The following is a 13,843-nucleotide window of genomic DNA, read 5'->3' as shown; positions in this document are numbered from 1 at the left end:
CAAAGTAGAACAAGTAGGAGTATTTATAAGGAAGATTCTTTTAAATATGGATAAAAATTCCTGTGACTAGACAACAAAACAACAAGAAATTAATTAGAAAGAGGTAGTATGGAGTTGGTGAGGGTAAAATGTGCATAGCCAGCTTGCTTGTTGTCTGTGGTTAGATGGTTAGCTCTGTGGAGAGGGGAGCAGTGGATGTAATTTATCTTCACTTCAACAGGGCCTTTGACATATTATTATTACAATATGTGGAGATACATGTGGAATGACTAGACCATAAATTTACTGATGGATTTAAAGGTGTATAGATCAATGTCTTACTGATGCCTGATTAGAAGTTTTATTTCTTAAGGGTTGGTACTGGGGTTGTGTCTTTTGCTAATTCTTTTAACAATGGAACAAAATATTGTTTGTGAGTTAATGAATAGCACCAAAGTGGGAAGGAATGGTCATTGTGCTGGAAGGTTGGGCTGCTGCTGAGAGACTGTGACCAACTGAAGGAGTGGGCCAACAGAAACCTTGCGAGGTTTGGCTGATTACAGATGCCAAGTCCTGTGCCTGGTATAGAATGATCCTATGCAGCTGCAAACCAACTAGAGAATGTGCAGTGAAGGGCTACAAAGGTGATTGATTAATGGTCTGGAGCATCTCTCCTGTGAGGAAAGGCTGAGAGCTATGACTGTTCAGCCTGGAGAATAGAAGGCTAATCAATATGTATACATCCATGCAGGAAGGATGCAACGAAGAGAGAACCAGGCTTTTTTTCTGTGGTGTCTATTGAAAGGACCAGAGCAATGGGCACAAACTGAAATACAGGATTCCTTCTGAACACCAGGAAATATGTTTTCTACTGTGAGGGTGACTGAGAACTGGCACAAGTTGACCAGAAAGGTTATAGAATTTCCATCCTAAGAGACACTCAAAAGCTATCTGGACATGGTCCTGGGCAGTTGGGTTAGGGTGACAGTGCTTTGAACAGAAGCATTGAACCAAATGACTTCTAGAGGTCCCTTCCAACCTCAGTCATTCTGTGAAATGGCTTTGGAGGAAAAAGCTCTTGGATGGTTGTCTTACTGAGGTAAAAAGCAGTTGAATAAGAATTTGCAATGCACTCTTGCAACAATAAAAGCAAACTGAGTACTGAGCTGTGTTAGTAAGAATGAAGTAGTCAAATCAAGGAAAGTGAATATCATGCTGTCTGACATTTTTGAGGTGACATTTGGAGTACTGTGTTCAGTTTGAGGTTCCCCAGTGCAAGTAAGCCTTTAAAATAATGAAGTAACTTCAGTGAACGTTGCTACAAAAAACCCATATGTGCCAATGATTTGTTGCACTTGGTCAGCATGTGTGCTGCTGCTGGGATTTTAAATATCTTGTTTATAAAATACACAAGCTGTACAGATACAGATAAAGCAGATGATTTTGATCTGTTTTTGAAATTGCGTTCATCTCTGTATTCTTCAAATCTAAATAATTCAGATCTAAGGTATATGTGTGGAATTGTTTGTAGCATACCTACAGTAGGGATTATGCATTTATCCAGTACTTGCAGATGCCCACAGCCTAATTTATGTCTATTTGATCATTGTGAGATTCAGAAATCAAAAGTGGCAGAATTCTTATTTTTGTGCTCAGAAATCTATGTGTATGGTAGGCCTACTTCTATCTCCAGCTGGCCATAGGATTTTAGAAGTTTAGAGAATCTAAAGCAACTGAAAAGGTTATGGTCTACAGTTCACCTGATCTTGGTTGAAATTTGACCAGGATATCAGGAAGAGTAAGTGGAACATCCATCTATACTTTGTATCAAAAACTTGTCACTGGAGGTTTCCTTCTCTCTAATGAGAGCTGAAACAATTCTCTAGGATAAATCTTTTGGTTAGGTTACTGTTGAGATGCCGTATTTTGATTTAGATCCCCTATTTCTTGTGCCATGTTTTAGAATAAGAATGACAGAATTGAGCGTGAGAGTTTGCATAATTTGCTTCATGGTTGCAGTTGGAGAAGTTGCATTTCACTTGCTGTCTTGGCATAGTTGCTTTCCTCCTGCCCATTTTTTCTCTGATGTTGCTCATTTAGAACAGTGTAGTTGCTGCATCCCATCTTGGTAGCTGAATTTCACTGGTGAGGCAGAACTCTGCAAGCTGTAGAGAAAAAAGTTTTGATCTTTATAATTAAAGGTACTAATAATTGACACTGACTGAAAGCTGTTTAAAACTACCACATTTATCTCAGAATTGAGGGATGCTGAGAGTAATTGTGTTGTCAGTTGCCACAGCTGTACTGATAGAAAGTAATCATTCAGTTATGGCTACTTAATCACATGTATCTGAGTGACCACATCCTCAGTATTAACAAAGACATCAGTGGTTAAGTATATGTGGACTGTAAACTGCTTTAGTTTGCAAAAAACTGTGTTTTCATCTACACATTTCTGCAACAATTAAGTTTCTCTTTAATAAATTAATATTCTGTGACTAAAAGAAGTACTCTAGAATTTTGGCCTGACTTATTTAATAATAATAATGATGAAAATATGAAAGCCAATTTAGTTCCTTGATGTAAAAGTCAGTCCTAGGATGAGGGTTGCTGTGGATAAATGAAGAAGAAAACATAAGTTTTTAATTACTGTTTTCTCTAGCTTCTTTTTATTGTGACAAATCTTGACATAGACTTGACACCTCTTAAATTTTGATTATCGGTATGAATATATTGCCTGGTTAAAACATTTCTATACTAGCAGTTCAATTTTGAAATAACATTGGTGTTGTTTGCATGGTAAATCTTTCAGAATCACTCCCATGTCTTACCTGTAATTGCTGCCTCTACACACATATCTAGTTTAAATTATCTTTAAGATCTGGCATATGCTACATCATAAATTGGCTTGTTAATAAGAGTACTGCAGACTCTACCTTCTCCAGGGAGCAGCAAATAATTTCTGCAATATTCTTAGTTTCCAGTGACCTATTTTTGAAAATGCTCTATAATTTCAAAACAAAAAGCACTCACATATGCACTAATGTAGGCAAAATGTCTCTCTTACTGGAGTGCAATTATGCAACCAGGGACTATTTGCCACGTTGCTGAAGACTAGAGAATCAATGTGCTGTTCTTGGCATGTTGTCTACCATGTGTTTCAAACTTTTTCATGGCAGGGAAATATTTGTGTAAAGACGCCAGTGTTAATTTTCCTCCTTAATTCCTCACACATAATAGGGAAACAACAGTGTTTATTCTGTCTTCTTGGTCTGAGCTCCATATACTGTAAATTTATGTAAAATATGGTGTATTTTTATTGAAAGTAATTATTGGATTTCTCTGTTAAATAAAAAAAAAAGGTGAAATGAATTTTAGCCATGGAGTTATGAATAATTCTTCATTAATTATCTATATTACACTAAATTGCTTGCAGAGTGCTGTTGTGAAAATCTAAGCAGAAAGTATTCTTTATGACCTGGATGACATGCTGCCTTTTTTTTCATCTCTGTGATGTTACACTTGCCGTCGTTGTTTCTTAAGTGTGGCAAATATTGACAAGACTAAAAAAATGGTTAAGAAAAGAATGTTCTTTAAAAGCAGTGTTTCAAATTGTACAGAAAAGGACCAAAAAGATATTAGGTCAACTCTAGTTGCAAACTATGTTAAATGATTCCTTTCATGGTAAGTCCACTTTCATCCAAAGGGGTAGGTAGGCTACAATTGTCTAGAGGACGTGAAGCAGAGTAGAATTTTGAAGAATTGGTTAGAAAGAGTTGGCTAACCTTAAATACTCACACTTAAATATTTTTCTCCATCTAACTCTAATTAGTGCTGAAGATGGTTTAGATAATCTGCTCCTTTGCAAGCTGGTGAGAGAACTTGACAGCTGGTTAAAGAAGCATTGCTGTGTGCTTTTTCCCATTTACAACTTTCAGCTTTATGGCTGGCATTTTTTTTTAAATCTTTTCCATACCTATCCTTTACATTGAGTTTCTTTTCCACTGAGCATTTAATAACACAAGTATGTCCTTCCTAGAGCAAAACCTAGATTGTGAGACAGTTACATACATGCCCAGTCATTTGGGTAGCTATAAAAATAGGAGAAATTAACTGAAATTAACTTAGAGATGCAAGATATTAAGGAATAAATTGCACCAAAATTGGAAGTGGATGTTTAATATTAGATTTGACTGATTGTCCTGGGGTGACTTTATGATACTGGTATCCCCAATCGTCTGGTTTATGTTATATATTAAGTTCTGCACCTTTAAGACTGGCTTTGAGAGCAAGAGAGGGGGAAGAAGAAGCGCGCAGTTTGTGTTAAGGAAAAACATCACTCCCACACATCCCGCTCCTGGACTGTGGTGTCTGCAGCACGGACAGACAGCGGGACAGAGCTTCTCTCTGGCTTTTAGTTAGTTTTAGCTAGCTGAGATGAAGAAAGAAAGATAGCAAGGGGAAAGTTGGATGTCATAATTCTTAATTTCCTTTGAAGGATCTGATGGAAGCTGCTCCTCAGAAATTAACAGCAACTATATAAATATAACAAACAAAAACTCAAGTTTGCCAAAGAGTTGGTTACATTGGAGGAAACAAGATAGATTTGTATTGCTGTCATAAGAAAGTAGGAGTTAGAGAGATCTCAGTGGGATCTGTTGCCCTTCTGCAAAGCTATCAATGTGTAATGACTTTTAGCAACCTTCAAAAATTTTTCAGTGTTGGTGACTGTTATAGGTGGTGTATTTCAGAGATTTGCTATTCTTATAGTCTCAATAGGTTTTTTGTTTGTTTGTTTGTTTGTTTGCTTGTTTTTAGTATGTACCCTTGCTGTGAGTTAAACCTATTCCCGCATGTTGTATTGATCACAGATTTGTAAGAAAGCTCAGGGTGGAAGGATGTCAGGAGGGCAGTAGTAAAACACTCTAAGGAGGGTCACCTGAGAGGTGGAACTAGGCTGCTCAAGGATTTACAAAGTTCCTGCTTGTAAACTTCTAAGGATGGAGACTGAGCAACCTCTGGTCAGCCTGATTTATTTTCCTCATGGTGAAAAAGCTTTTCATTAGATATGGTTTCAATTTCTCTTATTTCAGCTTATGCCCACTGAGTTTTATCTTGTCATGCACTACTGTGAAGACCTTGGCTCATCTTCTTCATTGCTTCCTCATGGGCATGGGAAGGCTGCTTTTAGGTACCCCCAGGGCCACTTCCTCTCCATGCTGAAGAATTTGGGTTTGTTCATCTCTTCATCATAAAAAAAGTGCTCCAGCCTCTGATCATCCTGCTGGCCCTTTGCTGAAGTTACTCCACTTTTCTGATGTCTTGAGGGGCCTAAGGATGTGTTCTGACTGGATGTATTCTTTTAGATACGATCCAACAAGTGCTGAGTAGAAAAGTTCCCTGGTCTGGTGGCTGTACTTCTGCTAATGCAGCCTAGGATCATGTTGGCTATCCTTGCTGCCAGAAAATGTTGCTGGCTTGGATTTGGCCTGCTGTCTGACAAGACCTGCAGGTCATTTTCAGTTGCCCCCCAGCTGGTCATGTATTACTCCCCTCAGCCTGTATTTTATTCCCTCCCAGCTGCAGGACTTTGCACTTATGCTTGTTGAATGTTGAAAGGTTCCTGTTCACCCATTCCTTGAGCATGTTTGCATAGCCCTTTGTGGTAACCCTGCCCTCAGGCACTTTGGCTGGTCTTCCCAATTTGGTGGCTTCTGCAAACTATGTATAAAAGCATATAAAAAGAGAATTTCTGTTACTTTCAAACTTGTACCAGCATCATCATGCCTGCCATAAGTCATGTATTTGTTGAAGCAATCAGTTTTGATTTTTTTCCCACTTCTTTCATATCAGTCATGATTTCTAAACTTATGATATTGGTACTGGTTTCTTCTAGTGTACCCTTTTTTTTGACATTCAAGTGTCCAAAGATGGATGCATTATTTCACCTGGAATGTTTTATGCCAGTCATATTTGCAAAATATACTTGACATATTCAGTTGTGAGCTGTAACTCCTTGGTCCTATTATATGGAACTTCCTTCAAGCCAGATGCTTCCTATTTTGCACTTGATTATTGCTTCCTTTGAACTTGTCGTGGTATTTATTGAATTGCATCCTATTAATTTTATACTGTTTGTCATCATAAAATCTAAACTCTCCTCAAATAGTCTTGCAGTCTGTACTAGTTTGTTGTCAAATGTGAAATTATTAATTGTACATTCTTTTTCATGATCTAAGACACTCCTTTTGACTATGAGTCAAAACTGGGCCCAGACAAATGTCTGAAAGAACTTGAAAAATCTTTTCTATTGACAGCAGGTCATTGACCCAGCCATTTTTATATGGATCATATTGTTTTTTCAGAATATTTGTAAAAATTTCATGTGAGAAACAGTGCACAGATTTAGGGCTTTTTTGCCAGGTGTGAACTCCATGACAGCAAATGTGACTGAAGCCAATTCAGACTTTATTCCTCATTTACCAGATACTGACTTTATTATGGTGTAGTGGAAAGCAGGGACAGAAGACTCAATAAGATCTGAGAGCTGATCTTAAAATTCTGGAGGGGACGGGGATATCATTTGGACTGTTAATAGGCTGTGCTTTCTAATATTGGATATTTATGCTGAGGAATTGTCAGCAGTGTCTGCTTTGAATAGTTGTCACATGTAGCTTGGCCCAAACCCCCTGAAATATGTGGGACTCCTTTTTGAGTTCTCACCATGTCTTCAGGTTCTCTTTTGAAAGTTTAAAGCTCGCCAATACTTCTTACTCAGCTTCTACAGCACTGTAGGAATGGAATCTGGCCTTTATCCCCAAAACACATCAGAAATATGACAATGTGCAGAGATACAAAATTGAACTGCCTTTTTTTTTTTTTCTGGAAAAGGGAACATTGAAACTGCAGCTAATATTAGTTAAAATAAAAGTCCTTCTCCAGTGTGATTTTTACCTTCCTATTAGTGTGAAATGCTGGTTTGGGTTTATCAGAAAGCATATGCAGTTTGTACTATTTCTTATATAACTAATTGTGCTCTTGACTGTGTTGTCTTTATTTTTTCTCAAACATGGATTTGGAGCACATGAAATGCAGGAGAAATACTGTAATAATGTGTATAGTATAGAAATTTATAATTCCTTTAACTGACCCTCAAAAGATATGATGCCATTATTTGTTAGTGCTCTATTTTATGACAATAATAATTAAGACTGATGCAAACCATGTTAAGTTCTTTTACAATCTGTAACATTTTAAACATGTCTTTTTATTTAGGGTATTCTCTTGGTTTATGATATTACCAATGGCCAGAGTTTTGAAAATTTGGAAGACTGGTATAATGTGGTAAAAAAAGTGAATGAAGAATCAGAAACACAGCCACTTGTGGCCTTGGTTGGAAATAAAAGTAAGTTACTAATATTTACATATTAATTGAAGCTGTGGAAGTGGTTTGCTATTAAAGAAATGACATAAGGTATTTAGCAAAATGCAACTAAGTACTATCTTATGTGTTTTTGCTGTGACATATTTGGGTGTACTTCAGGATTCTGGCTCTGAGCAGATAGGATATCTTATGGGACTTGCTGCATCATGCTTTGCCTAGCCTGCAGCCTCTCTCCCTGTGTCTTTTTTGCTTGGAGAGCAGCAGACAGGAGTAGAGAGATCACTTGCCTGTGTTCGAATTTGCTAGGGCCCCAGGATATAGCGATGGCATGTGTCTGGAATGGAGAATCGGGGAGCATTTCTGCATGTAGTAAAAGGTATATTTCATGGTTCTGTATGTTAAGAGACTGCTGCATTAACTACTGATATGTTTTAAAAAATTACACTATGTGTTAGGCATAATACTTAGGAGTTGCTTATCAGATTTTTTTTTTAATGTTATCTGTGGTTGTGCGCATCAGGTGACTTACTTTGTGTTGTTTTGGGATTTTTTTTTTAACCTCCTATTTATGATCATGTAAGTGTGACAGAACGGTTTTCTTCTGACTACCAAAATATATCACTTTGTACGATCATCACTTAGATAGTTCCTTAATTAGATGGATTTCAAATTTCCCCATTTCCAGCTAAAAAATCTTACACAAACATCCTTATTAGCATATCTGATGTCTTGATCCTGGCTTTCTTATCCCTTTTTCTGTTAAAGATGATAAAAGCAACATATAAAAATTTTAGAAACAAAGTGGTAGAAGCAGATATATAATTTCTAAACAGTATTAACACTTTTATTTGAACAACAGAAAAAGATTTAATTTTTTTCACTTTCCAAATAATTTGTTTCTATGTTACAGTGACCATGTCATGAACAAATCTGAGAAAAGGACCTTATCCAGCAAGTTAGAATTGTTTAAAATCATTTGAAAACAATGTCGAGACAACACTTTCATTCAGAATCATTAATTGTAGTAGTGCTACAGTGATGCTGTAACATTTTATGACATTAATTATGAAAGACTAATTTCCTGTGAAGAAAACAGAGAAGGTCTTAGAGCTACAATATATAAACAGCACTTCTGAAAGTGTAACACTGACAGTGTTGTACTCTAGCAGACCAGAGTCAATAATGCAGATTCTGTTGAAATTCAAATGAAAAATATTTTTCACTTGTTTCTATTTTGCCCGAAAATTGGACTTCCTAGCTGGAGTTCTGCAAATCTTACATATTTGCAGTAAGATACACTGTAACATTAGCATTAAAAAGTATTCCTTTGCTGAACTGGCACAATAGATGTGGAAAATGATACATTGGTTTTGATTTGGAGGCTTTCTATTTCCGGTTTGCTTTTCACATATACATGCCTGCAAATCTTTAATATCCAAATGTTTCCTTGGGAGCACCTGGAAATAGAATCTGGTTTCCTAGGTGAATTTTCAGATAAAGGCTGACAATGACTAGTGAAAGGGCTTTAATTTTATGGAAATAGCAGCTGAAGGAACTGTGCTTGCTGCCTTGTTTTCCTTCAGAAGCTATGCATAAAGAAAAGCAGCAAAATACTGATTTCGTGTGATGCTAAGGATGTTTGTTGCTGTTGCACATGTTGAGCATGCAGGGGATACTGTTCACAGAGGGATTTTTTTTGCTTCATTTTTATTACAGCATGATAAAAATTAGACTTTGAAAGTATATTCTTTTTCTGAATTCTACAGTAGGATAAGAATATCTAGAAGGCCTTTCACCACAATACTAAAACATTAATAGTCTGTGAGAGGAAACTCTAGTCAGGCTCCTGTTGTTACATAAATAGAAAAGGTGTTCATATGGAAGAATGGTGTTGACGCTCACATATTATGAAGAGATAAAACTACTGGTATTAGCAAATTATTAAGGAGGAATCACTCTGTTCAACTTCTTTACTTAGTAAGTGATAAAACACTCATACACAATGCAAGAGCAATAACAGGTTAAGAGCCAGGAAAAGCCATTTGATGAATTGATGAGCTTACTTGACCTCATGCATCCTTCAGGAGAAATACCCCAGTGAGTGGTTTCTGTCGCAGGATTGTACTTGGTTTTTTTTGACCTGTACATGTCTTTTAGGAAAATATCCAGGTAAGCTCACTGGAAGACTAGAAATGTCAATATCCACAGCCAAGTTATTCTAACATCTAACTTCCTTTCTGATAAAAGCTTTTAAAATTTGCCAAGAATGCAGTAATTTTCATTCATAGCAACTGGAAAGCTTTGTGCCAGTATTTAGATGCCTTGATAAGACTTTGGAAGCTCAGCCTCTGTTTTGGAACTTTGGCTTAGTTACTTGGGCTGTCCTTTGTCTGTTTTCTCTTACTAATACTATCTGAAAGACATGCCTATTTTTTCCATTTTTGGGGGAGATATACCTGGATTCTCTCAAGGAATAAAGCTATAGCTTGGAAGAAAACAGAAATATTTTTCTACACAATATGATACAGAAAATTGTCACTTGAATTCTATGAAACGAAGATAATTTCCCTGGGTAATTTTGTCATTGAAAGCAAATTATTTGATACATAGCAGTATATGGTGCATATACTACTTTAACAGTTTACTACTGTTAAGTCATGCGGTTTTATAGATAATTTATTAGTGGTTTCTAGTATCAATTTGTAGTCATTCTGTTAAATGTTAAGTTTGCAGGGATTTCTCTAATATTCCATAAAACTTGAAGAAATTGTTCAGTGCTGATTTAAATGAATCAGTGCTTGTTTTCACTGTTCTGGTTTATTGTGTATTGCAGTAGATTAGCAGTATGAACACAGTAAGCTGCTGTGTCTATTTAAAGCATGATAATTAACTTCAGAGTGGTGTCAAGCTATTAAAATGTCCTGTTGTGATTGTAAGAGGTTAAAATTTACTCATGAAACTTTGGAAATGTAATTTGTACTTCAAAAGCTCCAATCAGTTGCTGGTATCTCATCCATCAGAGATTTATTTGAAATTAGCAGAGCAGTATGACTTGACACCTAAATTGTGGAATTCTGGACATTCCCACCTCTCTTTTATTTTCTGTGGGTTTGACTTTTTTTTTTTTTTTTTTTTTTTTGTTATTCAGTAGTAGCTAAAATGAAAGACTGTCATTGCCCACTAATTTATTAAAAATTATTGGGAGAGCAAGAGCTTCAGAGATGCAGATTTCCGTTGTAAAACCAGTACTTTATTGAAGCTGGGTTCCTTCTGTGTGCTTAGTTTCAGTTTTCATTCTTTTTTCCTTCCTGTACCCTTTTTCTTTTTTTCCATAGCCTGTCCTACACATTTGCTTTGCACTGCTAATTGGGGAGTAAACCTTACTGTTAATTTTAGCTTTTGTTTTAGAGTTTTGATGCAGTATCTCAAAACTTTTGTATATATGTGGCTGTCAAATACTTTGATTTGTGTGGTATAAATGAAACTATAGTTATCAAGTGAATGAATTGTGTTTTGTGCACTTAGAATCTTTACTTAAGTTAGGTATTGATAAAGTTCAGTGATCACAATGGATCTTCTAGTCATTAAGTGTGAATTAGAGAGTTTACCATGTTTCGTATGATTGATATGTTTTCTTCCTTTCTGCCTTGACTCCCTTATATATTTTCTTTTGCACTAATCTATAAGGAGTCTCCTCAGGTGTCATACCAGCATTTTCAGTGGATATATTGTAAACAAAAATTAACCCAGGTTGCATGGGAGCTATACTCATTTTGATTTATAGCTACCAAGATGGTCTTAGGGCGGTGGTTATCTGTAGCTTATAGAGGGGGTAGGAATTATCAGGTACTGGTGTATAGTGGCTAGATGAATGATTTCTGTTCTTAGAGATATTAACCAGATCCACTCCTCAATAAAGACTAATAACTCAGATTTTTAAACAATCTTCATGACAGATGAGGGCACAGAGGAAAATGCATCAACACTAATTAAGAATGTTGACCGTTTGTTCCTCTTAGCCATGATTAATTGATCTTGGAGTGCTATCTCTGAACAGGAAGTGGTATGCTGTTACATTGTGAAGTTTAAAGGTTACATTTTAGTGTACCCTTTAACTTGCCCTTACATACAACATAAAATGTTTTTACCTATCTTATCTGAGCACAGAAAGAAACATTTTCCAGCCCAGATACAAATTAACATTTGGTGTCCTGTGTATTAGTGTGAATCTGGCTGGTCATGGATCTTGCTCAGTCTGCTTTTTGGCTCTGTTGCTGCATTATATACTTAATCTCCCTCGTTGTACTCAGAGAATTTCTTCATTAATGCTCACTTTGATAATCTGTTTTATTTAAATTCAGAGCTATGCATTCATTCTCTTGTCTCTCCCAACCTCCTCTTGTTTTCTGTTCTTGCTTCCCATGGGCTTACCCTTTTAAGGTCCTTCACCTGTAATGAAGACAAGTGTTGAGGAGTTGATGCAAAGACCCCTGTTCTTTAGAGTCTTATGCCTGATTAAACTAAAGTTCCTGTATGCCTGACAGCAGGTCTGGTCACCTGAGCCTTACACATGCTCTTGGAATTGGAGGGTAAACTACTTACATGTAGAGACTCCCTTAAAAAGAAAACCTTGTCCTGTGCTACAGTCAATTTACAAACTCATTTGAATAAATGTAAAATGATACTCTGCTTTAAAAAATATGTATAGAATATTTGTCTCAACCAGCTTGTATGGTTAATAGAAAATTGCAGTCTTGTGGATTTATTTGTTTCAATGGCCAGGTAACTTTATTAAAAATAACTTTTAACAAGAAACTTAAATTAATGGAAGGGAAAACCAGAGGTGAAAGTGATCTTTTATCCACCATAATAATATATTTCCAACCCATGTCTCAATGTGCTCTGTATTACTTCAGCAGTGGGAGCAACCTAGAAGCACACACATTTTTGAGTGCAAAAATTACCTTGCTTGTCTGAGAAAGTATCTGTCTTGCAAGATTTTGATCCTAAATCATGCTTAGCTTAACATTAATAATGCTGGGTACCATCCATGCTGAAAAGATCTATTTAATTGTCTGTTAAAGTGCCATGTGGACAAGTGTGCTAAACTGTGATTAGAGTTTGAACCTCAAGTGCTAGTCTTTGGAAAAGATTTGAATTTACAGAACATTATACAGAACAAAAGAAGGAAGCTTTATTGCTCTTGTGTAGTATTTACCTTGCCATATTGTATTGTCTGAAGGGAAAACACCTGGCAGGAAAGAAAGGATCTGTGCGTATGTATTCCATTTCGGCTCCAGTCTTCATGTGACTTGCTGTGATAAATGTGTCTGTTGCAAAGGGTTGCAAATCAGCCCATGTTTTACACTGAGCCTTCTTTCAGAATCCTTCACAAAATGATCTCTAGGATGAGAAGGCAGTGGACACAGAAGCTGATAACGTAACATGGTTAAAGGCAAATTTTTAGACTTGTGGATTTTCTTAGTGTGGTAGCCATTATTGAAGCATGTATACACTGTATTTTTAGATGGTGAATCCTTTCTCTCATGCTGCTCAAAAGGTAATTAATAATCCTTATCAAATGCCTGTATTAAGTCCAGATAATATTAGTTAGTAGTGAGCTTGCTTTTTCTGCTGCAGTATAGGGTTCATTGCATAGTAGAAGCTGAGCAATATACAGAACTTGCACATAGAAGATATGTTACTGTTGTACTGCTTGTCTGAGTTTGAGATTTGTACAGCTAGACAGAGCCCTGCTAACAGGGCTGGTGTAGTTCTATGAAAATCAATGAATTTGCATTCATTTGAACCAGGGAAATTTAGATCTGTGTAAACTATTTGCAGGAAATAATGTTTTCTCATTTGGGTCATACAGTGCTAAAAACAAGAAAGTGAGAATAGTCATGAACTATTCCAACTAATAAACAGTTCTTATGATACAATTTTTTAATTTTAGTAACAATGAAAAAACTGTTTTCTTCTTCCTACATGTAAAATCTTGAGGCTTCACTTGAGGTTTTTTGAGCACTTGAGTTTTGCCTGCTATCACTAACCAAGAACCACAACCAAGTTCAAGGACCTGGTAGACAGTTGTTAGTGTAGTTGGAACTCAAACACCAGTGCTGCAGAAATGCCAGTAAATAATGTATTCTCATTCCCTAGCAGTTATGCTTAAATTGAGAAAAATCTGTAGAGATGTCATTGAAAAATGCAAATAGAAGTAAACCGTTTAAATACAAAGGTTAGAACAGTATATGTATCATATTTTTATAATAATACACAAATGAAATGCTGAGAGATCTCTTGTTTCCTTGGATTTTGTCTGTGGTTTATTTAGTGATGTAGACATACGCCCAATAAAAAAGATGCTGCATAAACTATAGTTCAGGCTGAATGTGCTTCTGTTTTTGGTTTAGGTAGAAATGTTTTTGCTGGCTGCGTCCTTCATACATAGGTCTTCTTACAACAAATGGAAAGCCC

The 13,843-nt window shown here is 36.3% G+C and overlaps 1 protein-coding gene across 2 annotated transcripts in view; it reads left to right on the top strand.

Moving 5' to 3' along the window:
• The window catches only part of RAB28 (RAB28, member RAS oncogene family), a 63,165-nt gene that overhangs the window by 14,248 nt on the left and 35,074 nt on the right, over positions 1-13,843 (top strand). For both annotated transcript variants that reach the window (XM_088056580.1, XM_005517833.3), the window contains exon 4: positions 7,255-7,384. In XM_088056580.1, the coding sequence (XP_087912706.1) occupies positions 7,255-7,384 (130 nt within the window). The remainder of the gene's footprint in view (positions 1-7,254; positions 7,385-13,843) is intronic.

This window comes from Pseudopodoces humilis, chromosome 6, assembly GCF_049639895.1.
Source record: "Pseudopodoces humilis isolate 2021_Gansu_Grassland_sample_001 chromosome 6, ASM4963989v1, whole genome shotgun sequence".
Classification (NCBI taxonomy): Eukaryota; Metazoa; Chordata; class Aves; order Passeriformes; family Paridae; genus Pseudopodoces; species Pseudopodoces humilis.
The sequence above is the reverse complement of the archived record's forward strand: the minus strand, read 5'-3'. Positions and strand labels throughout refer to the sequence as shown.